The following is a 27,257-nucleotide window of genomic DNA, read 5'->3' on the forward strand; positions in this document are numbered from 1 at the left end:
CGAAGTGCAGCCAATCAGCGAGCGCGGCGGCGGCGGCGCAGCTTCCCCCCACGCCCCAAGGAGGTGGCATAGCCGGCGCGACACGCCGGGAGGGCGTGTGAGTTCCCAGCGCACTGCGGGCTCGAGCTGCCACCTGCCTCGCCGCAAGGGAGAGGCGAGCGCTCGGACCGCAGGCACCAGCCCTAGGGCCCTCGCCGCTCCTGCCTCTGCTCGCTGCGTGCCCGCGGCAGCCCCGTTCTCCAGCCGCGGCCAAGGGCGCCGGCGAGATGGTTTGCGGCGGCTTCACCTGCTCCAAGAACTGCCTGTGCGCCCTCAACCTGCTCTACACGGTGAGTAGCTGCCGCCTCTCCCGACCCAGCGCCAGCCTGTGCCCCTGCTGGGGGGCTCCGGGCGCCCCGAGTGAGTGTAACTCCCCCGCTCGGAGGAAGAGGGAGAGCAGCTCCCTGCTTGTCAGGCTGCCGCCTGCGGCGGCCACAGCCTCGCCGTCTGCAGCAGGAGAAGCTGGGGCGTCGCGCTGGTTCTTCTGCCTCCCCATTAGCCAGGGCACCGCCGGAGCCAGCTTGGATCCACAGCGAAACGGCTCCCCCGAGGAGCCTCCAGGGATCAGCAGCTGCTCCTGGCTGTGCAGCACATGCAGGCAGAGCGGAAAGATCGGCCAGGGAGTTAAAGGACCGGCAGCTGCCGGGGTCTCGGTGTCCGGCTTGCCTCACAGTCTCCCTGAAGGGGGAAGTCAGCCTTGAATCTTCTGGGAGACAGACAGGATTGTTTGACCACGCAGCAGCCTTGTATAGGGATTAGGGTGACCAGACAGCAAGTGTGAAAAATCGGGACAGGGGGTGGGGGATAATAGGAGCCTATATAAGAAAAAGACCCAAAAATCGGGACAGTCCCTATAAAATCAGGACATCTGGTCACCCTAATAGGGATGGTGCAGAGATCTATGTGTTCCTAGGGTTGGGGGGAGGGGAGGAGCTGGGATTGGCATGGGCATGTGAGTCTATCTTGTTGATCAATAAAGTCTCCAGCGTTCAGTAGAACCAGTCTGGTTGCTAATGCTAACTAACTACAATTGTTTTAAAAACCATCCTGTCATGCTGGTGTCTTGTAAACTGGAGCAACGTGTCTTGTTTCAGATCAAAATCCACCTTCCTCTGCTTGAGACTGGTGCTTATCATGTTTAGTTAGTAACTGCTGACCAGTGCACTATAGGCTCTGGAAGGTTTTTTTTGTTTGTTTCCTCCCCCACCCCCACACTTCCACCTGACTAAATCATCTTGTGTCACCTATTGCATTTAGGTTTCTCATTATTCTGTTATAAAACAGGGCAAACCAAGAAAGTGGGAAAAGAGCACTGCAAAGCCTGAATGTTGTTTGGTTTAAGTTGAGAGTAAAAATGTGCTTACACCTTTTTTACTTAGAAAGATCTCCTTAGCCAGTCAAGGAATGAGGCAGGCTCCTTTTTTACATTTTTGCCATAGTGCTTAGTAAGGTGCTAAAAGAGGTCCCTTTGGCATGATAACATGTAAAACTTCTGTACTTGTATGTTATTTAGGCTCTGTAAAATCTTTTATCTAGGCTGCACATATGAGCAAGTTCATTCAGTAGACACTTGTACACGGGGGAGAAGGGGAGGAAAGAATATTGAAGAGCCTCCAGCTACTGTAGCATTAGGGGTTTAGAAGTGCGGATAATAATTTCATAAGTCCATTTCCTTTTTAAAAATGAGTAATATTTCAAAGAGTTGTTGCGTAGGGTACTGGCTGTTTGGGGAGGAGGAGGTATACATTAATTTATTTTTTACTGGATTTAAAAGTTGTATGTGCAAATGACTTACTCGCTGCAGTGCTCAAATTCAAAAACAACCCTCTAATTTTACCTCCACCTTCCCCTAAACAGCTATTTCCAATATATAAAAGAAAACAAAATTTGCAACTATATTTTTATTATAAGGCTTTTTGGTGCAGAAACAGGGAGAAGTGTAGCGAGGTGATATAACTGTTTCCTTCCACAGATCTTCTAAAAATCTAAATGTAATTGTTATAGCATGCATTTAATATTTTTTGTTACTTTAACAAACATTTGACAATAATATATGCGAATGCCAGGTCAGCCTCGAAATCACTTTTGGAATCAGCTGTGGTTCTGCATACTTGCACCTTTCTGAAGATAGCATCTTGTTCTCTAGAATCTCAGCTTTAATTTAACAAACAAAAGTAAGTTTCGAGCTATTACAGATGTGAAGAAAACCTCAAATATGTAAGAGTGTAAACTGATGCAAAGATATGTTTATCAGTCCAACATTGTTAACTGTTTAATTCCTCGTGTAAGGGAGGAAAGAGAATCACAGGTCTGCACAATGTACTGAGTGACATCTCATCTTGGTGTCATGCCTGCGATGGTGTTTGGAAGATAACTCTACCTTCCTCCTCTTTTCCCTCTTCTCTTCCCCTCCATCCCCCAGTCACATAGTAGCCAAGCCCAAGGAGCCTTGCAGAACCTATGGGCAGATCAGCACCACCAAGGGAGAGCTGAGTTCAGAGAGCTATGTGATCATGTTTTAAACACCTGCACGTGAGAAGGTTTCATTTTGACAACTTGCATTTTATTTTGTTTGTTTTGTGAAGAAGAGCATTGCCACCTCTCCTCCCATCCCCATATCCCATCTGACCCCTGAAATGTAGTTGTAGTTCTCTTTACAGCAGTGGTGGGCAACCTGTGGCCCACGGGCTGCACACGGCCCATCAGAGTAATCTGCTGGCGAACCACAGCCACTGGGAGCTGCGGGCAGCCCTGCAAATGTAAACACATAGTCTGGCGGCCCGCTAGCGGATTACCCTGACGGGCTGTGTGTGGCCCATGGGCTGCAGGTTGCCCACCACTGCCTTACAGTAAAGTCAAATAAAACCAAGCCTTAAGACTTGTGTCTGTAGATTTTGAGTCACAGTAGCATTGATAATGCTGTATTCTACTCAAAGCTGGCCTTACGGTGCCTGATCCTGCAAGATGCTGAGTCTGTTCAGTTCCTTGGGTGTTGATCTGACAGTATTAAAAATCAAAGCACTCCAATCACGGCAGTGCTGCTGACTTAAACTGGTTTAAATTTCTAAGTAGGAAGAAATGCAGAAAGCAACCAAAGCATGAATAAAAACAAACTGGATTTTAAAAAAATGGATTCACTTCAAATAATCCAATGTGTGAGTAACATGAAGAAAAAAAATTCTTTCTGAGTTAGTTGATGGCATCTCTTGAACAATTTCTGTCTGGAATTGGGAAAATATAGCTTAGTATGTGAGGTGTCTTTTTATATTCTATAGAAGTAGGGATTTATCCTGGGAATTGCAGGTTCTTGCTGTAGCCTCTAAAAACTTATAATTCATATTCTGTCATTTTAAAATATCCTAATTTTCAAAACAGCAAAGCAGGATATTACACGTCACTATTGGCACTGATTTTACCGGTACTATAGTGAAAAATAACTTCGGTTGACAATGACAAGTCCGTTGCTGTAAATTGTCTGAACAAATCCATGAATGAAAAGGGTTTTATTTTTTTCTTGTCATCTTGCAAAAAGTTTAAAATGTTTCTGCCTTCAGTGGGCTATCTGCTTTCTTCTTTTTAGATTACATTTTGCTGATAACTTACTCTCACTTCTACTTAATTGTTAGAGGTCTGCTTCAAGTGTCCTCCTTAAGTCCTGATCCTGCAATTTGTGACTGGTGCCCATGCAGAGCCTCACTGACCACACTGGGATTCAGTGCAGGAACAGGGAATCTAATCTGTCCACATACTGTCAATTGACTGTGAGTAGTGGCACTGAAGTCTGTGGGATTACTCACATACTTAAAGTTAAGCACTTGCTTAAGTGCTTTTTCTTGACTGAAGACATGGTGGGAAAATTTTTTTGTATTTAAGAAACATCAATTTGAAATCTAGTCAATTAGGAAAAAAATATTTAATTTCAGGTCCGTGCCAATTTTTGAGGTTTTTTTTTAGTTTTAAGAGTTGGCAGTTAATATCTTGTTTAATCAGTTTATCAGAAGGGGAATATTTAAGTCGCAGTTAACAATCAGAAAGTAAAAAGGTAGCTCTACTTTGCGGATTAATTGAACCAAAGACCTGATGACAACCATCCTACCGAAAAACACTTGTCTTATATCATCTGAGCAGCAGCCTAAACAGTTAAATTTCTGCTGCTGCAGGAACTGTAGAGACCTAACTTTGACATTTTTAAAAAGTTTCAATATTGCAACTTGGATTTTTTAAAATTTATTGAATGTGTTTTACTTAAATTACATATTTACTGTAGATGTGGCTTCATTTTTTTTCCAGTTAAAGGTATGTAATTTTAGCTAGTACAGAGTTGATTATGTAACTGCACTTTGTTCATTTAATCTAATCAATGGAAAATACCAAATATCTGATTAGAAAAATCTACAGTTCATATAGTCGTTTGCTGGTAATTGAGCTCACGTTATTCTACAGAGGGTATGTAAAACTGTCTTATACTTTAGCATTACTTTAAAATTATGTCATGCTTTGCATACAGCTCCATGTTTCTGTAACGCTGCCTGTTGTGCTGATGGAACCACAGCTGTTGTAATTCCTAGATTAATACTACCTTCTTTCTCTGTTTTTCAAAAGTGTTCCCTTTCCCCGTCTCCCAATATAACCTGAAAATAAAATTTGCTCTGGATTTCATAAAAGATTTTGGATGAGGACAGAAATTCTCATATTGAGAAGACAACCCTTTGCCAGCCTGGCTGTTGACAACAAGGAACATGGCGAATAGCAAAGCATTAGCCAAGTGGGAGGTGGACATACATCATGGGAAATATCTTCCAGTGCAAAGCTAGTGAATCTCCCTTTTTCCTTCTTCAAGGATTCCCTCTGTATAGGAGATCCTAGTGTAGCCAAGAAGAGCCACCATATTAGTTTTGTTTTTGCCACCCCTTCCTTACCCTTGGCACAGTGAGTTTTTCCAGGGTAAACAGGGGCAGGGCTGGGTGTACCTATTTCCCAGTGATTTCTTGCTGTTTCAATGGCTTCTTGGAGTCATGCGCAATCAGGCATAAGTTAGAGCAACCAGATGACTACTCTAACTTTGTGCCAGGATGGGACAAGTTCTTATGGGGTAATGGGTTAGTGCATAGTCTGTAGGAGAACAGAGCAGCAAATTTCCATTTGAGTTAATATGAGAATGAATTTCTCAACCTGTGATGTAGATAAGCAGCTACTAAGTGACCACACTACTTGTTATGGTTGGTGTCTCCACTCAAGAGTTTTTAATGGGTTTTTAATAAAAAATTTGGGAGTGCAGTGCCAAGACAGTAAGGGGAAGTTTGTGCAGCAACTGCTTGTACTGAGTGGCCCTACCTCATCTTATCTCTTTGATATTTGTAGATACTCTGTTTTCCCATATCTAACACCTTCTCCACCCAAGGTATCTTTGAAGGTAGCTTTATGAGATGGACTCGGTTTTCATGTCTATACAAAATGATTATACAGAAGCTTTTTCTAAATATATAATACATATTCTTGTTAACCTAAACTAAATCATGTTGATCCATTGCATGGCTCTTGTCACCAATTTCTTTGTGCAGGTTTGATAGTGCATAACATTGGCTACAGAGGCCCTAGGAATATTTCTAAGATTCATGTGACAAACTTGGAAATGTACTTGGCTTTACCATACATCAATCTATTCCAAGGTTTATGTCAATTCAACTTCTTATTTAATTGTTAGATACTGGTATGGAGCCAGGCAACTTCCAGTGTTTATGGTTCCATATTTTTTTATATATTTCATATTAATCGCTCATGCAAATAGCTTAAGCAGAGCACAGTGTCTCTATTTAGCTATAGAGATGCCAGAACGTGAGATCAGACTTTACTTTGTGGTACAAAGCCTGCTCAAGCAGGTAAAAAGTTAATCTCCATTGGCGTTTTGGATTTGTTTTTAAGTTGAATCTGTAGTAAATGCTAGTGGTAAACTCACTATGACCATACTGCTGATGGTATAGGTTCCACTGACTCCACATACAGGTCTGAGGAAACATGAGGAGCTGTGGCAAGAATTGTGGAGTTACTAGGACTTACCAGAAGCCTGCACTCCCTGTTTTATCTCTTTTGGTATGGAAATTATGCAGGATTTCCAATAAATCATGGTTCTGGCTATATAAGCAAACCTGCCAGAATTGTCTTTCTCGAGGAATCTCCAAATACTTGGATGAAACAAGAGGTGGTCAAAACAAGACCTCAGAATTTTGGCTTTGGTTTAGCACAGGGGTCTCAAACTCAAATGACCACGAGGGCCACATGAGGACTAGTGCATTGGCCCAAGGGCCGCATCACTGACACACATCCCCCTCGCTGCCCCTGGCCCTGCCCCCACTCCACCCCTTCCATGAGGTCCCGCCCCTGCCCCATCTCTTCTCCATCTCCTCCCCTGAACGCGCAGCTCCCTGCTCCTCCCCCCTCCCTCCTGCAAAATGCTAAGCGCCACCAACAGTAATGCACCTCACTCAAAGGACAAAACATGCACTTAGTTAGATTTACTTCTGTTAAAGCCCCCCACTGCACTAGGTGCACCACCACTCCATCCCTGCTCTGCGTCTTCCAGGGGTGGCAGGTTTGTAGAAATTTTGGTGGTGCCCAGAACCTGCCCCCCTCACCCCAAACTCCACCCCCACCTGCCTAAGGCTCTGGGAGGGAGTTTGAGTGGGGGAGGGAGTCTGGTGTGCAGGCTCTGGGATGGAGTTTGGGGATAGGAGGGGGTGCAGGTGTGAGGGCTGTGGGGCTGGGGATGAGGGGTTTTGGGCATTGGAGAGGCTCAGGACTAGGGCAGGGGAAGGGCAGCCTGCCCCGGACGTAGTGGAGGGGGGCACTAGGGCCCTGCAGCAGCAGGTGATGCCGGAAGCCAGCAGAGCGGAGTGGAGTCAGCATGAGCTGCAGGCTCCAGGACAGTGAAGGGGCAGCAAGTGAGTCCAGGGGACACTCGGGGATATGTGGGGGTGGCAGGCAGGGCCAGGGGAGAGACCCAGCCCCAAACAGTGGAGAGCAGGGAGCTTAGCTGCCACATAAAATAACTCGGGGGGAGGGGAGAGGGAGTTTGGCAGGCCACAGAGAAGAGCTCCGCGGGTCGCGTGTTTGAGACCCCTGGTTTAGCAGATGGGTGTAGGTTTGTGATAATTTGCTTGCCTATGGCTGCTATATATTCTTCTACATTTTGTGTGGCACTGTAGTTTTGATGAGTTTGAAGAGAAGATTTGATTGAGTCACAAAAGGTGACTTTAGTTGTAACCAAGCAGTTGTTTGGTTAATAAACTTAAGGTCAAAATTTCAAAAGGGTTCACTAATTTTGTGCACCTCAATATTTGGGAGTGGAGCATAAGACACACCTGGGCCGGACTTCTGCTGTACTATCCACCTCCTTTATGATGATATAAAGAGGGAGAAAACATGTCTTGGAGAAATATCTTCAGTGTAAGGAAGTGATTGGTGTACAGCTACAGAGGGAAAATCGAGAGGAGGGAGGGACATGGAGTGCACTATAGTCTGGCTCTTCTAAACCAGCACAATTTAGAGCAGCCCTTAGGCTGGCCCCTAGCAAGGTCCAGAATATAGGCGACACAAAGGTGGCTTAAAGATGCCTTTATGCTACTCCACCCTCCCATTCCTGCTGTGGGAGAAAAAACATGACTGGGTTCTCAGTTCTGAAAATATGGTACCAGGTGTCTCAAGTTGGTCACGGGGAAAATCAACAAAAATGAAAATACAGGCACCTAGATTTTCTAACAGTTGCAAAAAATAAATGGTTGTCTAACACATGTATAGAAAACATGGACTAAACATCAGAGACATTTTTGTTACAATTCCTCTGAAAAGGAGATTATTCTTTCAGTTAAAAGCAGCAAACCCATCTTGCTCTGAACTAGCAAATATTGTGCATAGTTAAGCTGGACTGTCATGCCAATGACAGAACTGGCTCTTCTGACTTGCAGCATTCCTATCTCCTTTATTATATATTGCCTGTGTCACGTCACAAGGTTGTTTAGTAAGTAGGCTTTGATCACTCCTTTAGTTAAACAAGTGACCTACAGGTGAAATTTCCTGTTACCAATCCCTGTGAGTCAACCAGTCCTTTCATTATAGCTGCTTCAGGGCACACACAAACTTTAATGGAAAGAGGTTTGCTCCATTATCATAGCTAAAGTCGGCATTACAGGTGGGCTACTATATAAATGGGATGTGGGGCTGCTCAATACCCCAAACCCCTACGGTGCCAGTAGTGTGCCAGGTGTGCTGTGACTTGGAGGTACATGCTGTAGATCAGAGAATCCCAAAGTGAGGGATGTGCCCCCCCATGAGGGTATGGTGGGGCCTTTGGTGGGCACAGTGGGATCAGGGCAGTCCCCATGGGGGAAGAGCACCCCTCAGCCCCGCCTCACTCCGAGCTCTGCTTTGGCCCTGCCCCCAGCCACAGCCCTGGCTCAGTGCAGCTCTGCACCCAGCTGGGAGCCTGACTGCGACACCACTTGTTCCGCCCAGGGCTGAGGCTCGGGGCAGGGCTGGTCCAGGAGTGGAGCCACACATGGCCCTGGCTGCCGGCCCCCACTGGAGCCCAGTTGCGACTCCGATCCTCCCCCTGGCTGCGGCTCGGTCCCTGGCCCCACTCCCAGCCCCCTTACCCAGGCCACATCTCCCCCTGCTCCCAGCTCTGGGGGTGGGGGTTGTGGACAGGAGTAAGGGGGGGGAGCGTGGCCCTCAAAAGTCTGGGGACCGCTGCTGTAGGTACTCCAGCAGGTAGTGCTAGCTCTGGTGGGTCCCAATAACCACTCAGACACATGGCTAAGGGAAAAGGCATTTAGCTAGGACTGGCAGGAAAAAAAGGTAGCCGATATCTTTGGTACAGAGGCTTAAGAAGTTACAGTTCAAAGTGAGCAAAAGTGGTTCTTGTTTGGGTCTTGTTTGATATTTAGAGACTTATGCAAGGTGTATCTTTACCTTTTCGAACTTTTGTATTGATTTTCATAAAGACAGACAATGAAAACACATTCCCTACCTCCTCAGAAAAAGGCCTTGAGAGATACTGGGTGGTTTGCCAATGTCATTCAGAGTATTCCTCACCTAGTTTTATTCTAAGACTAGTTCAGTAAAATGAAAAATCCAAGCCACCGGATTAAACAGCATTACGTCCCCATGTCGATGCTGTTGTTCAGAGTTAAAGTAGCTTTAATTTGGCTTCTCTTAATTCACCTTGGAAGTGAATTAAACTAAACTGAATGAAGGCCACTTTAATTCTGAATGAGTGCTCATACAGGAGTTTAATGTAGTTTAACTAATCCATTTCAAATTCACACCTTAATTAGTTTGGATTATTTTTCCTGCATGTCCCCCTGTAGACAAACCCTTAGTGACCTAGTGGATTTTTATATATGTCAAAAATAGTATTTTGGGGCCTGTGTGATTTTGACCTTCCATATTGGGACTTTCAGAAGTCCCACTAGGTACCTAAATACCTTTAAAAATGGTCCTGGGTAACTACGTTGGAACTGGATTGGAAATCTTTTGTTTGGGATTGGAGAGGAGGCAGGAAGGTGTCTTCATGTAAATTTGTTTAACTGGAAATTGAAAGCCACGTGAAGTGCTCAGATTGCATTTGTGATTAGTAAAATCAAATAGTTGTACTAGGCAAAACACTTACAGCTGCACTTAATTACAAAACTCAGATATTTTTGGCTAGGCCAGAAGTGAGCGCGCGCCCCCCCCCTTTTTTTCTCCTCAGCTTCTTTCATAGTTTGTTTAGGGCTCTGATTATTTGTAGTCTACTTCCCTCCTTCATATCACACCCTCAATCTAACTATCCTGGAGTTTTTCATGGCTCCAACACTTTTTTCTTTGTGTTAGAGTGAAAACAGGAAAGGCTGGACCTTCCTGCTCATAAAACAATATTTCTAATAAACGAGCTGAGCCACAATCTGCATTTTCAGAATACCACCCTTTGAAAGGAAGGAAACTGCTTACTGAGAGCATTTTGAATTTGTTCTGATTATTAGAGTAGTCTTTGCTTCATAGTAAAGCTGATTTCCCAAAGGAACATTCCGTGAGGACAAGACTCCTCACTGTTTGTTTTGCTGTCTGCGTTATTTGACACGCTACTCTAACAAACAGCATATTTGCATTTGATCTCTGTAAATGTGTATTGTCCCAACATCATCAATTCAGAAAATGTTGAAGATTAACACTGGTGTAGTGCTGATTGGACTATATATACCTAGAAGTTGGATATTTTTTCATAGCAACGGAGCCAAGTATATCCTGTTTCTTTAAATAGATCCTGCATTTCTCACAAGGTATTTGGAACTCTAATTTATTTCTCAATCTGTGGTATAAAGCTGTTAATCCTCGTTTCAGATGCATGTTCAACTCTATTATAATCCCTATTGTTATATTAGTGTGTCTGGTATGAGACATTGATCTTAAATTGGGGATGGAATGTGTTGGAACAGACCTCACATTCACAATATTGAAAGGTAAATGTACGCTTTAAGTTATGAACAAGAACTCTCTACAGGAGCTCATTTTTTAAATTAACTTCACATTTTGGACTTTTGTTTTTCAGTAATGAGGGGAGAGAGAGAGATATCATCTTTTAATGGCAGGAAACATTAGTGCTAGGAGCACTAGCAATCTAGACTATTTTTCTTTTACATACTAATGTCTCACTTTTTTTTTTTTTTTTTTCTCCCCTTTTCCCCCCTCTAGCTGGTCAGCCTGTTGCTGATTGGAATTGCAGCATGGGGTATAGGCTTTGGCCTCATTTCTAGTTTCCGAGTAGTTGGCGTAGCAATTGCAGTGGGGATCTTTCTGTTCCTTATTGCTTTGGTTGGATTGATCGGTGCAGTCAAACATCATCAGGTGTTACTCTTCTTTGTATCCTTTGATTTGGAAATTTACAAACACAAGTGGTGGTGGGGGTGTGTGTGTGTTAGTTTAAAGTAATTCCTAGTTGTGGATCAGAACCCCATTGTGCTAGATGCTGTACAAACACAGAACAAAAAGGTGTCCCAACACTCCTTCCCAATTTATGTGCCACAAAATTAGTTCTCCATAATGCTCCCCTTCATCCATTGTCATGTGTGTGGGTTTTTTTTGTTTGTTTGTTTGTTTGTTTTTTTTTAACCTCTTGCTTCCTTTTTATTTGTATGATGAAAATGTTGCTTCTGTCAAGGGCTCATCTACATCACATCTATAACAGTCGCAGGAGACTCTTGCTGCATGTTTGTCCCCTGACCTAATTACAACACAGTTCTAACTCTAGATTAAAGTAAACTCAACTGTGTTGTAGTGGAGTCAGATGACAGCCCTGGTGTAACAGGTTTCCCTGAATTTGTTATAGGGAAATTTAGATATTTCTCAGGAACAATTGGATTTTTGGATCTCTATGAAGCAGGTGACGCTTATTTAATTCAGCCTCCTTTGTTTTCAGTCACATCTAGTCCTTTGTCAGCCTGAATTAGAATTGAGCATGTGAGACACTTTCTCAGGGTGTCCAGGATTGAGAGTCTCCTTGTTACCCTCCTGCCTCAGCAAGAGGAAGACTTGCCGGTGCTTAACTGGGTGTCAGCTCCCTAACACCACTAACCACAATCTCCGCACAGCTCTGTTTTGCAGGTTAACAATAGGTGTATCCAAGCCCCCTGGAAACATCCTCTGGCAGCATCCAGCCAACTGGACACCTACAGAAATTACCAGATTTGCTGCCCCCGAAGGAACAGTATACACTCAGTTCAGGAGCAGGTCCTTGATAACATCACATCACTGAGATATAGATATAGATATCTATATGTTTTTACTATAAATAATCTTAAATTTATTATCAAAAGCCACAACCCAAGACAGTGATTAAGGCTGACAGGTGGAAACAGAAATGGTTACATATAAAACAAAGTATAACACGATCCTTAGAGTCAAACCTTAACTTAAAAAGCTAAAATCCTTGTCTAAAGCAGTTACTCACCTAAAGCAATCTCCCAGCATCACAAATAACATGACTAGGATCCCACAGTTCTTTTTGGCACTTCAGTGAAGGATAAAAAACGTGTCCTCTTGCTGCTTTGTTACACCCCCAAATCTACTGTTTTTGTCCCTAGAGTCAGGATGACCCCTGTGGTTTATTCCCTAGTGTGCTGGTTCCATGGTGCTTTCACATCTTTGTGTTGATGTTGTGTGCCTACCGACTTCCATTGTGTTGGCTTACAATGCTTACTTTATATGTGAACCAAGGCAGACAGGTGAAGCTACATTTTTGTCTGACAAAAACCTGTTTGTCAGACCTGCATGGGTCACAAAGTCTAAAATATAATTTCAGTACATACATGCATCCTAAATATCACTCACCCATACATCTCATAATGATTAAGATGATCAGTGGGACATACGCTTTTATTAGATACTTCACTTGTTCCTCTTTGGATATATACTATGAAAGCAGTGTGTTGGGTGTAGTGAGTTTGTCAGGCCTGATAGCAGTTGCTGTTACAGATCAGTGAACCCTTTGCCAGATGGCACCAAGAGGTTGTTGGGGTCACAGCATGGACTTTGTCTAATGCTATTGACAACGTGCCGTGTTGACACTATAAGTAGTTTATGGGATTCCCTCCATGGTTAAATCATGATAATTGTATTTAGCTTTCGTTTTGGGATTCATCAATTCCAACTTTATTTTTCATTAGTGGACTGCACCCAAAAATCAAAGAGTGACTTTTAATTTTGCTAATACAGTAGTTCATTTTCCAGAAGTATACAAATCTGTCAATGAACGACAGAAAACTAATTACAAAGTTTCAAAACTTGCCTCTTCAATATTTAAAAATAAGGGTTTTTCCTTTCAGAATGATGCATTTTAAAAAACTGATTTAAGAAAATGTAAGACCCTGTATTGTAAAGTATCTCTCCTGTGTACGTTTTATGCAGGTTCAGGTTACTTTCTGTAATAAGGTGAGACTCTGAGTCATTGAAGGAAAAAGAATGTTTGAACAAAGGGTGCTGCCTACCCACTAAGACTGCCTGGAAAATTAACTGCTTTGTGCACAGGAAATCTGTCATTTAAACCCTTGCTAACTTTGCGTCTGGGATTAGCAATGGGAGTATGGAACTTCCCACTTCTAGGTCAGCTGTCTGATGAAAATTATTGCAAACAGTCCTCTGCATCACAAAAAATATTGCTGATCTAAATTTGCAGCCTTGTTAACAAGGTCAGCAGATAAATGTTCTCTGGGGCAGGGACTTTTTTCTTTGTTTTGTCTGTACAACACCTAGCATGACCGGGTCCCGATCCATTAGTCCGGTTCCTGGGTGTTGCTATAATACAAATAAATAGATTAAATAGGTATTAAAAGGCAATTAGACATTCCCTGTTTTGGCTAAATATTTTTCCATTCTGTCCAATGTATTCCAGCAGAGTTAGGGCTCACTATTTTTTCTCTCCAAACATACCTTTTTATCAATTTTGAATATTTTTCTTTAGATAACCTCTAGGAGCCACTCCTGTAGTACATAGAAGGCCATAGATTAGGGTTACCATATGTCCGGTTTTTCCCGGACATGTCCGGCTTTTTGGTAATCAACCCCCCCATCTGGGGAGAATTGCCAAAAAGCTGAACATGTCCGGGAAAAATACTGGCCAGGCACTTCCCCTCCCAGGCTCCAGCTGCTGTGCTCCGGAGGTCAGGGGGCTGCCTGAAGCCAGAGCGCTCAAGCAGCTTGGCTCTTAAGCTGGAGAGTCAGGGGAGGAGCAGAGCAGCTGGAGCCCGGGAGGGGAAGTGCCTGGCCAGCGGCTCGGGATCCAGAGGCATGGGGGCTGCCCGAAGCCCAAGCGCTACCGGCTTCACGGTTTGCCGGGCAGCCTCCAGACCCTGCGCCCCCGGCTGGGCGCTTCCCCTCCCGGGCTCCAGCTGCGCGTGAAGCCGGTAGCGCTCAGACAGCCCTTTTCGCGTGGCTGGGAGGGAGGAGGGGGAGAAGGGGCGGAGTTGGGGCTGGGCTGGGGTGAGAAAGGGGCAGGGCCAGGGGCCGGGCCCTTGGAGTGTCCTCTTTTTATTTTTTAAATATGGTAACCCTACCATAGATTATACCAGGGTGGATTTGATTTAAATCAATTTAATTTAAATCACTAGTCAGGAAGACTGATTTAATCATGGTTTTCTACATAAAAGTGCATTCTTGTTGATTGTTATAACCTTAATACATATTCTTCACAACTTAGAGATAGATGTAGTTTTCATTTTTAGAAGGTACACACTATACATTTTCAAACAGTGATTTATTTTGAAGACTTTTCAGACTAGTTTTACAGCTATATCAGAAAATGAATGATAACCAATTGTTTGGTTAGTTGATTTACCAAAGGTAATTGAAGCAGATATTTATGAAGTCACTGAGAGGTGAACTATCTCCAATTCAACAGGTTAATCATTAATATTTGGAAGATTTTGTTGCCGTGCTGTATTAGGAGGAGAACATCACCAGACAGATATTTAAATTGTTTTGTTTTAACTAAAACAACAATGTTAAGTATTCTGGATTTTTTTCTTCAACAGCAAACATAATATTTTAACAAAGTAAGCATATTTCCCTCGCTTCTCACATTTATCTCCAGACTTCTTCTCCAGATCTATTCCGCCCCCAACAATCTTCTATTCATTTAACTTTTTGAAACTTTGCACTTTTAGAGAGAGAGAGATAAGGGATTGACTCTGTGTACACAAATTTGCAGAGGGACAATAGAATTGAGGTCTGTTATTTATCACCTCTATTTATTTATTTTTTATTTGAAAATATTTTTACTGTTAACAAGCATGTTACCTTAGACACTCATCTACAGTTTGAGAACTGCAAAACTAAGCATCTCTGATAGTATCTTCTAGACTGAGCACTGAGTCCCATTGGTAGATAGAAAGATTAACCTAAATAGTCTATACAGAAGCCTGTGGAACCCCATAAGATTGGGTCCCTAATCCATGATCTATTGGAATTCATTTACAAGACTTTTCTTAAAAATTACATGAATATATTGTCTCATACTATAGAATTAGAATTTATAATCCCTATTCCGTGGGATCTTTAAAATCATGTGACTTGTAGAAAACAAATACAAAGCATTGCAAATATATATAAAACTTGTATTATAAAGCATTGTCTGGTTGAGCTCTTACTTATTAATTACTTATACATTCCAAAAGATGGCCAAGCCCTCCCACTTAGATGCTCAATAGTTTTTATATTCCTAAGCACCATTTATGCACACACTTGACTCTGCATGTAACTGTTAAGCACATGCTTTGCTTACCTAATTTTCCTTTGAAAATGTAACCTTAACTGTCTTTCCTCAGTACATGATTATTCTCTTGCTAGTGTTCATTGTCCAGTTTTCAGTCTCCTGTGCTTGTCTGGCATTGAACAAAGATCAGCAGGTAAGAAATTTCTTCTGAATTTTCAGTTGAACAAAAATGTTGTGTTGTAGATAGTTTTGAGCTATGTACTGCTGCCTAGACAACTTGATCAAACTGTAGTATGCATAGTATATTGATTGTATATATCTATAAAGGATGATGGGGACCACTTTCACATGCTAAGGACTGCTGCAAAATCAATGCTCGGTGTCAGGTTCCTAGGAGGAAATTTATGCAGTTTATATTATGACTCTACTACTTTTAGACTTCCTGGTTAATTTCTGTTCTCAGGTATGTCAGTTATGTGATATGAAGTTCAGCAACTTGAAGCAAGCTGAACTAATACACTAATCTAAATTTAAGGTAACAGCAAAGGAGACTAACACTGAATTACTTGTGGTTTCTTTTTTTTTTTTTTTAACACACATTTCCATATAAGAAGATGAATAATCCAAAAACGATGGCTATTATAGGCATATTCAGTCCAATCTATTAAGCATGCAAACCCTATTTGATTTAAGGTGCATCTCTTTTCCCTATCCACAAAAGTCAGATAATTGACCCCCTGCTTAGTGACTTTCTAGTAGTACGCTGGCATATGGAACCATCCCCATCCCCTGGGCACGCAGTCTGCCTCTAAGAGCCAGTCTTTTTTGTTTGTTTGGTTTTTGTTTAAGTTTATACCCTGCTTGAACTGTTAAACTTCACAAATCTGTGCCATTTATTAAAGGTTACCTCCTTTATTCAATTTCATTTCTATAGCCTAGCTTCGTAACCTAGTGAGGCTTACAGAGTGGATAAGATGTTATCAAGCATAGTTAGTGCAGGAGCTACTGATGACAGTGATCACACCTTTCAAAGTGGGCAGAAAAAAACTGGGACAGCTGTCATGGGATAAAGGAGGGTATGTGGCAGGGCTTTGATGGCTGTGTGTGAGGTGAAAGTAGGAAAGGTGCTCCCTTTGTTCTCTTCCTCACCTTTGTGCCCACCCTTTCTGAAATCTTTTCATCTTTAATTCATAGATTCAAAGGCGAGAAGGGACCATTGTGATCCTCTAGTTTGACCTCCTGTATAGCACAGGCCATAAACTTCCCCAAAACGATTCCTAGAGCATCTTTTTTTTTTTTTTTTTTTTAGAGAAACATCCAATCATGATTTTAAAATTGTCAGTGATGGAGAATCCACCACAACCCTTGGTAAATTGTTCCAAAGATTAATTACTCGCACTGTTAAAAATGTACCTTATTTCTAGTCTGAATTTGTGTAGCTTCAACTTCTAGCTGTTGGATTGTGCTATACCTTTGTCTGCTAGATTGAAGAGCCCTTTATTAAATATTTGTTCTCCGTGTAGGTACTTATAGACTGAATTGACACCCCTTAGCCTTCTCTTTGTTAGACTCAAGAAGCTCAATCTATTTAGTTTATCACTATAAGGCATGTTTTCTAATCCTTTAATCATTCTCGTGGCTTTTCTCTGAACCCTGTCTAATTTATCAACATCCTTCTTGAATTGTGGGCACCAGAACTGGACACAGTATTCCAGCAGCAGTCACACCAGTGCCAAATATAGAGGTAAAATAACCTATTTGAGGCTTTCCCCCATTTATGCATCACAAGATATTAGCACTTTTGGCCACAGCATCATACTGGGAGCTCATGTTCAGCTTCTCTACCACAACCCCCAAATCTCTTTCAGAGTCACTGTTTCCCAGGATAGAGTCCCCCATCCTGTAAGTATGGCCTGTGTTGTTTGTTCCCAGATATATACATTTAGCCATATTAAAATTGATATTTTTTACTTGTGCCCAGTTTGCCAAGAGATCTAGATTATTGATTCAGAGTGATCTATCCTTGTCCTTATTTACCACTGCCCCAATTTTAGTGTCATCAGAAAACTTTCAGTGGTGGTTTTTGTGTGTGTTTTTTTTTTTTTTTTTTTTTTTTTTTTTTTCTTCCAGGTCATTGATAAAACTGTTAAATAGTGTAGGGTCGAGAACGGATCCATGCAGGACTCAACTGGAAACAAACCCACTTTTCATAGTTATATTTTGAGACCTCTGTTAGCCTATTTTTAATCCATTTCATAGGTGCTATGTTAATCAAAATGTCAAGTCTAAGTATATTACGTCAACTCTATAACCTTTATCCAAATTTGTAATATCAAAAACAGATATCAGGTTAGTTTGACAGGATCTATTTGCCAGAAACCCATGTTGATTAGCATTCATTTGATTACTTTCCTTTAGCTCTTTATTAAGAGTCCTGTATCAGCCACTCCATTATCTTGCCTGGGATTGATGTAAGGCTGACATACCTTTTAATTACCTTGGTCATACTGTTTAGCCTCCTTAAAAATTGGCAAAACATTTCCAGAAGACTGGAGAACTTTCCTGGGGCCACCAGCCAACTCCATGCTACTGAGCAACTTGCTGCTGCAGTTATTACAGCTTCTGGCTAACTTTCTGCTGTGGAGGAACAAGGGTATCTGTGCTAGGTCCCAGCTCCAGCAAACTTGCCCATTAAATTTACTGTATTTTACTCTGTTGGATTTTATGGATCATCTTCAATTAGTGCCTCTTAACCTTTAGCATTAGTATCTGCCACAATTCAATCAACCACCAGCAGCAGGAAGTGAATAAGGGCATAGCAACTAGATTATCAGCCACGCACAGCGTTGGTCACAGTAAAACCAGTGTTTCACTAAAATCTCGTTAATGGGAGATCCGAACATAAGAACGGCCACATTGGGTCAGACCAACCAGATCTAGCCCAGTATCCTGTCTTCTCACAGTGGCCAATGCCACGTGACCCAGAGGGAATGAACAGAACAGGTAATCATCAAGTGATCCATCCCCTGTCTCCTATTCCCAGCTAGAGACACCATCCTACCCATCCTGGCTAATAGCCAATGATGGACCTATCCTCCACAAACTTATCTAGTTATTTTTTGAACCCGGTTATAATCTTGGCCTTCACAACATGCTCTGGCAAGACATTCCACAGGTTGACTGTGTAGGGTGAAAAAATACTTCCTTTTGTTTGTTTTAAACCTGCTGCCTATTAAAATTCACCTTGCCACTTAGCTGGTGATACAACTGCAGATCTGAAAAAGAGTGGAGATAATCCATTAGGACTGTGAACCTTGTATACTGGATATTTTTCTTGCTTTATTTATTTGGGCTATTTGTACATTATATTAATGACATTTGTATATTGCTTGTTTTAGACTGTAAATATATCAGAGTGGGGGCTGTGTCTGTGGGTATCATGTGTACTATGTGGACACCAATGAAATACAAAAAACAAGGGTACCATTTATTAAATGCATGTGTTAACTTGTAGCGCCAACTTCTAGAGGTTGGATGGAACAACACAAAGAGTGCTAGAGAAGATATTGAGAGGAATCTAAACTGTTGTGGTTTCAGAAACTTCAATTCAAGTGAAACCTGCTCTGCTGTAAGTAGATTACTGAGTTATAATTTTCATTACTTTCACTCATTCTTTTCTAGAGAAGTGTGCAACCATATTGCCATTGCTTAGCAGCTTAAGTACATCATCACATTTACAGGAATACTGTATAGTTTGAAAAATCATTATCAAATACACAAGACAGAAATTGTATCCGTTCATTTTATGGTATTTACCTCTTTGGTACTCAAGCACTTTGAGATCTTCTGATTTAAAAAGCAGGACATAGGAGTCAAGTATTTATTTACAGTCCAATTTATTAAAAATGCCAATCTTGGGCAAAACTAAGCCATCTAAAGACTAAGTGCCTCTGGCTAGCTTCACATGTTTGTGCTACATTTTTTTAATAATGTAAAAGCTGTAATTTCTTCTGTTACAGGCTTGCGTTAAAGCTAACGACTGTTCAACATGTGCATCTATAATAGAAGAATATTCAGGAATGGTACTGAGATTTGTAGGTGGCATAGGACTCTTCTTCAGTTTCACTGAGGTGAGTGCACTTGAGCATAATTGTTTCCAAAAAAAGTCCGGTATATTAGGAGTTTACTACGTAAATCTCTAACACTATTATTGAACATCGTTTGACTTTTCTGACTAGCAACTCAAGCAGAGTGGATAGCAAACAGAAACTGCCAAGAGGCAGGTTTGTAGATATTCAGCACTGGTCTCTAATCTCTAGTGCATATGGTAGCCATACCTTTTCAGGTTACATTGTTAATACTGTAGGTAAATGGGTAAGCAATAATTGTAGATATTGGTGTGGTCAGAGGAAAGTATGTGCCAACACCACATGCATTGTATATGCAGATTTTTCTCCTTGTTGCTAGAAAGAATTCTCTCACTGGATACATCCTCCCACTAGTAACAAAGGGACTTGTGGGGTTTTCTTGTGATTTAAGTGCCAGTGCAAGCATGTCCTGAACTTGCATTTGGAAATTTTATGCATCACGACACTACGGAAAATATTCTGTTCTTTTAAACCAGAGATAAAAGCACTGTTAAGTGTCTGTCGTCTTCTTTTGCAGATTTTGGGAGTTTGGCTGACTTATAGATACAGGAACCAAAAAGATTCTCGTGCAAACCCTAGTGCATTTCTTTGATTGGAAAATTTCTCAAGGACCGAATCTTTTTCCAGTTAAAATATGAATTCTCTAGCAATTGGCACTTCTGCACGCTAAGGATCTGAAAGAGAATGATTTTCCTACATGGAGATGTTTGTGCTTGTCATCTTTGGTTTCCCAATCTTCACCTCTGCGTTCTCTGTCTGGAAATAGATATATCTATTCTGTATCTGAACAGAATCTGAACAGTTCGGAGATGGTTAAATAAGTGTTAGATCACAACAATTGCTGAAGTCTACTGTTGCAAGTTAATTTTATTGCCTTTCTTAGTGGTTTTTTTTTTTTTTTTTAAACCCCAACCAAACAACAACAAAAATACAACCAACATATATTCTGACATTACCACTTTCTTGTGTGGCTTTTGTTGTTTTACAAAACAACACATACTTTTTCATTAAAATGATGCAGCTGTATGTTGAATGCCGGTAGGGTGAAATACAGTAAATTTGTTTTTCTGTTGAATCCATTCCCATTCTGCTGTTTGGGTTAAAAAATAATATAGAGAACATCTGAAATATTAAAACTTATCAACCCTTTATTTTTCTTTTCTTTAGATAAATTCAAGATACCATTTTAGATCATGGATATAAACATATGTTAACTGACTTCTATAGGGTTTAGTTTTGACATCTTTAGAATTGCATATAAAGAGAATAAAAACTTTTTTCATTTTTGTATCTAAGCAATTGAGAATAATAATGAATGAAGAAAACTCTGAATTAACCTATTGATACTAATTTTAAAAGTACTTTTAAAAAGAAAAACTTTCTTGATAGGTGAATGAACCTGGAACTAACACAAGATCAGAACTGGTATTGATCCATTTTGTTAGTGTAACAAATTTTGATTTGATGTCCAAAGATTTCTTATAAAACTATTTTTACAGGTAGTTTAAATTCATTGTTGTAATAACTTGTAAAAGTGTGATACTGACATTCATTGTCAAACCTGACCCACCTTCATCCTTCAGTATCTATTTAAAATACTTGATTTGAAATGTAATTGTAAAAATATCATTGTGGCATTTTTGGTAGCTTAAAAATAATAATAAAATAGTGCTTGTACATGAATGCTCTCTAAAACTTCAGGAGAAATCACTGTTCTTGACGAAGTTGTTCATATGCTAAAATAGACTACACATTATAGACAACTGATACACTACACTGCAGACACATGATTAGAAGACATAATCTTTGAGGTGGATGATGTGTTTTTTAGCATGCACTCTTCTCTGAATTATGATTAAATGTCATGTCTTCAAAGAAGGATTTCAATAGAGCTGCCCCTCTTGGCTGAAATTCCTCCTCTTCTCCTTGTATGACACTCAACATGAAAAACTGGGAAGATGCCCCAAAACAATATTTAGGAGAGCAGCTACAGAAGAGCGCAGGCAGAAACAGGTTGGAGAGTATGAGGAAACAGGTTTAATGTAGGTTGGGGTGGGATTTTGAAGGGCCTTCACTGAATAGGAGATAACTGAACTTAGTATAGTAAGCAGGTGCTCAGGTACAGAGGTGATGAGACCCATATAGGCATCTGTATGCACAGTTTTTTCTAAACTGAGATTGCATAAGGATATCTAGGGGGAGATTTGAGATGGGACAGAACGGAGAAGCATTAAGAACTTCATGTACAGAGCTGCAGAGAAATTGTTATTTTGCAGTATACAAGTTTTTTTTTTTTTTTTTTTTTTTTTTTATTCATTCTACAGAACCCAGCACTGTGGCTACATATCCTTGAGTGCTGTCTGACATATTATCTATTAGCTCAGGTGTGTGTGTGTGTGGGGGGGGAGAGGGGGTGCATGTGCATACTTAAAGGCAAACCTCTCTTTTTATAAAGCACTCCAGTAACAAAGTGGAAACAGTTGTTTCTCACTCAGGCATTGGAACCCTGACAGAAGGTGGAAACAAGTGGCTTTGGGAGTCCTATTATGCAAAAGCAGCATTATAAGTTAATAAGATACTGTCAAGAAGTGCTTACAATCGAAGGGTCAGTTTACACTAGGAAAATGGTTGGCAGCAAAGCCCTCTTTCAGCTGGTACTAAACTGTTTTTGGCTTAGCTACAGCAATAGCATAACCATTTTAATAGCCATCAGCTGACTCCCCTCTGAAGTGCTGTTTTGCAGCAACAGGTTAATTTCCTTATGTGGCCAGACTCCATATTTTAGAGAGAACATGAGAGGAATGCTGGGAATGTGAAGGTTACAATAAAATTATGTAGTTGCTCCCATTTGTGATAGAATTGTAAAAAACATTCTTCATGGTAGTGCTTTAAGTAATGTTGCTTGCTCTTGGTTGTATTCTTCCATAACTGTGGTGACTGAAACCCTGTAATGAAGGTTTCCTGAGAGACTAGCAATTTGTCAAATCATGGGACTATCACAAGACTTGCAATATTTGGTGGTGGGTTTTTTTTTTTATTTATTGAAGCTCCTGTAATTACAAGAGAATCTCTTCATTATAGAAACTTTTTTTATATCTCTGGTGGGTGTGGAGGAAAGTCTGAAAACTAGGGCTATCAAAAAATTAAAAATATTATGATTGTGCTGTTAAACAATAGAATACCATTTTACTTAAATATTTTTGGATGTTTTCTACATTTTCAAATATATTGATTTCTGTTATACAGAATACAAAGTATAAAGTGCTCACTTTATATTTATTTTTGATTACAAATAGTTGCACTGTAAAAAAACAAGAGAAATAGTATTTCAATTCACCTAATTCAAATACTGTAATGCAATCTCTTTATCATGAAAGTTGAACTTACAAATGTAGAATTTACCAAAAAAACTGCATTCAAAAATAAAACAGTGTAGAACTTTAGAGCCTAGGCTACAAGTCCACTCAGTACTACATCTTGTTCAGCCAATTGCTAAGACAAACAAGTTTGTTTACATATGCAGGAGCTAATGCTGCTGGCTTCTTGTTTACAAGGTCACCTGTTATGGTTGCTTTAAGGGGGTGTGGGAGTGTGTGTTCCCCTAAACAAAAACTAGCCAGCTCTAGAATCATCATAACATGGCTCCACCTGCTCATATCAGTTATGCATCTCTGCCTCCCCATAACTAAAATTCCAGCCACCTCCAATGTGTACAAAGTCATCACTCACACTTCCTCTATGAAAATGTATCATACAGCTCACTGGTGCACAATTGCTTTGTGTTGCTGAGGTGGGAGTTAAGGTTTTCTCTTGTAGAGTTAAGAGTAATATGGTAGATACTGTGCTACTGCCCATGTCATAAGTATAGGACTAGGGTACCGTCACTGAATATTTTGCTTTGAGGGGCTTGTGTAGGTGGTGTCATGGCTCCAGGGGCATGCCCCCACAGCCCAGTCACTAGACTGCTGTGAGGCAATTTAACAATGGGATTCCATATACTTTATGCTTTCTATATTCTGACTGAGTCCACACATTGCCCATCTTGGGAGTTCTTGGCTCTCACTCCAGTGCAGATACCTAGCTAGAACTACCTCCTGCGACCTTGCACTCCAAGTATCTAGTCCCTTTGTCCAGTACTGACCCCTCAGTCTTCCTCCCCTGTAGCTTAACCACACATTCTCGCAGAACTCTGGGTGTGATGGGTCCTCAGGTTAACATCTTCAAAGGCATGAGAGGTGTAGCAACACAGACTTTGCATAGTATTTGAAACCACCATTGCTCTTTACTTAATTGCATGAGAAATACATACTTTTCCCTCCCTTGGTTTCCTCAATATTCCAGCACATTCTCTGGGCTAGAGTCAGAGACCTCTGGGGCTATTCAGGGTCAGTTTGCCACAGTGCATGACTTATCTTCTGCAAGATGGAGCCTTCTTGGACTTCAGCTGGTCAGTGCCCATCCTCTCTCCTACCCAAAGTTTCCTGTTCCAATGAATCCCTTGAGTTGTATATGCTCCTCCAACAGCACCTGCTTCTTTTGTTCTCCTGCTGGTAATTTTCCATTCCCCAACTGCCAGCCCCTTACAGGAAAGCTGAAGGAGATGGCATCTCCCAGCTCCAACAATACTCTCAGCATACTTATTGTTAGGTCAAAGAGCAGTCGTTAAGCTTAACATGTCCCTCCCTTGTATCTAGTCTGGGAGATATACACTTGAATTCTTGTCAGCAATGATGGATACATACAGGGGTTCCATGAAACAAGAATTTTCATAACAAATCAGATTCACACATACAGAATGGGAAGCGACTGTCTAGGAAGGAGTACAGCAGAAAGGGATCTAGGGGTTATAGTTGACCACAAGCTAAATATGAGTCAACAGTGTGATGCTGTTGCAAAAAAAGCAAACATGATTCTGGGATGTATTAACAGGTGTGTTGTGAGCAAGACACGAGAAGTCATTCTTCTGCTCTACTCTGCACTGGTTAGGCCTCAACTGGAGTATTGTGTCCAGTTCTGGGCACCACATTTCAAGAAAGATGTGGAGAAATTGGAGAGGGTCCAGAGAAGAGAAACAAGAATGATTAAAGGTCTTGAGAACATGACCTATGAAGGAAGGCTGAAAGAACTGGGTTTGTTTAGTTAGGGTTATCATACGTCCGGATTTTCCCAGACATGTCCATCTTTTTTGTCGTCAAATCCCCATCTGAGGGAAATTCCAAAAAGCCAGACATGCCCGGGAAAATAGGGAGGGGTCGTGGGGCTTGGATCCACGCTGGGGCCGGATCTGGATCCGGAGCCGCTGGAGCCGGCGGTGCTTGGCCGCCGGCCGGCACCACTCGGACGGGGCCAGTGCCGGACGGGCCGGTGCCCCGGGGCCCAATCTGAGATGGGGTCGCCAGGGCTGGAGCCGCTCAGCCGGGGATGATGCTCCGGGGCCAGAGCTGGTGCCGGAGCCGCTTGGCTGGGGCCGGGGCCCGTGCCCCAGCCGAGCTGGAGCCGCCGGTGCCGGGGCGGGGCGGAGCCGCACGGCCGGGGCCAGCGCACTCGGCCGGAACCAGGGCCGGTGCCCGAGCTGGGCCAAAGCCGCCGGGACAGAAGCCGCTCAGCCAGTGCCCCGGGGCCCGAGCCGAACTGGAACAGCTGGGGCAGGCGCGCTCCACTGGATCTTGGGCTGGCGCCCCAGGGCCTGAGCCGAGCCGGGCCGGAGCCGCCAGGCCGAGCTGCTCAGCTGGGGCTGGTGCCCCAGGGCCTGAGCCGAGCTGGAACCACTGGGACCGGGGCAGGCTGGGGCTGGCGCGCTCGGCTGGAACTGGGGCTCGGGCCCAAGCCGCTCGGCCAGGGGGCCGGACTGGGCTGCGCTTCCTCATGCCCCAGCTTACCTGCTGCCTGTCTCCCTGGTTCAGGCTTCCTGCGAACATTTGATTTGTGGGAAGCAGGGGAGGGGGCAGAGTTGGGGCAGGGCCCCCTTGGAATGTCCTATTTTTGTTATTTTAAAAAATGGTAACCCTAGTTTAGTTTGGAAAAGAGAAGACTGAGAGGGGACATGATAGCAGTTTTCAGGTATCTAAAAGGGTGTCATAAGGAGGAGGGAGAAAATGTGTTCACCTTAGCCTCTAAGGATAGAGCAAGAAGCAATGGGTTTAAACTGCAGCAAGGGAGGTTTAGGTTGGACATTAGGAAAAAGTTCCTAACTGTCAGGGTCAGGGCCAGCTCTAGGCACCAGCAAAGCAAGCAGTTGCTTGGGGCAGCAAAATTTGCAAGGGGGCAAGAATCCAACATGGGAGCTGAGAACCAACAGGGGGCCCTGGGAGCTGTAGTTCCTTGGTTAGCTCCCTTCCTCTAGAGCTGACCCTGGAGCAGGGAAAGAACTACATTTCCCAGCATTCCCTCAGCCCCAATTAACAGGAAAGGGAGGGGGAAGGAGTGTGGAACTGAAACCTCATACTGCAGCTTGCTGTGAATGGTAGGGACAGAGCCAGCGCTAGGTTTTTTGCTGCCCCCACCCCAGCCCTGGGCTCCCCCCACAGCCCCGTGTTGCCCCAGCCCTGGACTCTCCCCCGCCCACACCCCCTGCTGCCCCAGCTCTGGCCCCCACCTTCACCCCCCTGCTGCTCCAGCCCTGGGCTCTCCCCCCACCCGCATCTCCTACCACCCCAGCCCTGGGCTCTCCCCCAAAGAAAGAATTGGGTGGACTAAATGGACAGTGCACCTCTCTATCTGAAGCCTAGCAAGGGAGGTACATGGATCCCACTCAAATTTAAAATGAAAAATAAAGGAGGGGAGGCTCTACTAGGACCTGGGCAGCTTTAGAGACAGTACCAGGCACGTAGGAGGATTTACGCTTCTGAGCCATGGAAGCAGAAATTGATTTTTCTTTTCCAGATTTAGCTAATATTCAGAAAGGGAATCTAGCACCTGCCTTCCAGATTTGAACATCCTCAAAATTCAGGCGTGCTCAAGCTCAATTTGGGGAGCTGTTACTTCATTTCTCTCAAATCAAATATACTGATCCACTGTAACTTGCTGTAGAAAAAGTAGAATAAATTGAGCAAGAAATGCTTCCCAGTGGTTATTAGGACTGGAATTGCTATTTTCAACAGCCATTGCTTTTTTTTTTTTTGGTTTTATTTGTTTAAAAGGAAGACAGTGATATTGCATTGGCAAATTCCCCATAGAAACAAAGAATAATAAAGGCACCTCAACTTTTCCTCATTTATGTAGGACAGTCTTATAATATGCATCCAGATATCCTTCAATCACACAAGCTGAAAGTTGTTCCACTTTACTGCAGTTTTGTAACCATATGGGAACCAATCCTGTCTGTGTTCTGCGCACATCCAAAATTCCTGCTGAATGACCCGCCTTGGGAGCGAGTTACCAGTGACCCAGGGCTGGGGCTGTAGGAGGGTGCAGTTGGGGGGTTGAGGGGGGCAGCCAAAAATGTTTTTGCTTGGGGCAGCAAAAAACCTAGAGCCGGCCCTGGTCAGGGTGGTTAAACACTGGACTAAACTGCCTAGGGAGGTTGTGGAATCTCCATCTCTGGAGATATTTAAGAGTAGGTTAGATAAATGTCTATCAGGGATGGTCTAGACAGTATTTGGTCCTGCCATGAGGGCAGGGGACTGGACTCAATGACCTCTCTAGGTCCCTTTCAGTCCTTGAATCTATGAAAATTAGAATTCATAGTTGTACTGACAGAGGCCCCAGCTGTCAAACTGGTGTTCCTCTTACTAAAAGAGGTAATATAAAATTTCTGAAGACAGGTAAATAATTTTCATGTTCAGCATTAACAAGTATAATTTTATACTATTTTTTAATTTTAAGTAATAGAT

The 27,257-nt window shown here is 42.4% G+C and overlaps 1 protein-coding gene across 1 annotated transcript; it reads left to right on the plus strand.

The window, feature by feature from the left end:
* Nucleotides 1–91: 91 nt before the first annotated feature.
* TSPAN13 (tetraspanin 13) lies at nt 92–21,108 on the plus strand. The gene is made up of 6 exons (XM_034760563.1): nt 92–329; nt 10,765–10,932; nt 15,390–15,470; nt 18,792–18,905; nt 19,297–19,407; nt 19,943–21,108. The coding sequence occupies exons 1-6, from the start codon at nt 267–269 to the stop codon at nt 20,015–20,017; spliced, it is 612 nt and encodes a 203-aa protein (XP_034616454.1). The 5' UTR covers nt 92–266; the 3' UTR covers nt 20,018–21,108.
* Nucleotides 21,109–27,257: the final 6,149 nt, after the last annotated feature.

Source organism: Trachemys scripta, chromosome 2, assembly GCF_013100865.1.
Source record: "Trachemys scripta elegans isolate TJP31775 chromosome 2, CAS_Tse_1.0, whole genome shotgun sequence".
In the NCBI taxonomy this organism is placed as follows: Eukaryota; Metazoa; Chordata; order Testudines; family Emydidae; genus Trachemys; species Trachemys scripta.

Coding starts and splice junctions, on each gene's coding strand:
- TSPAN13 (XM_034760563.1), top strand. CDS start 267: ATGGTTTGCGGCGGCTTCACCTGCTCCAAGAACTGCCTGTGCGCCCTC. Junction 10,933..15,389: donor ATCAGGTGTTACTCTTCTTT/GTATCCTTTGAT, acceptor GTCTTTCCTCAG/TACATGATTATTCTCTTGCT. Junction 18,906..19,296: donor CAAGTGAAACCTGCTCTGCT/GTAAGTAGATTA, acceptor CTTCTGTTACAG/GCTTGCGTTAAAGCTAACGA.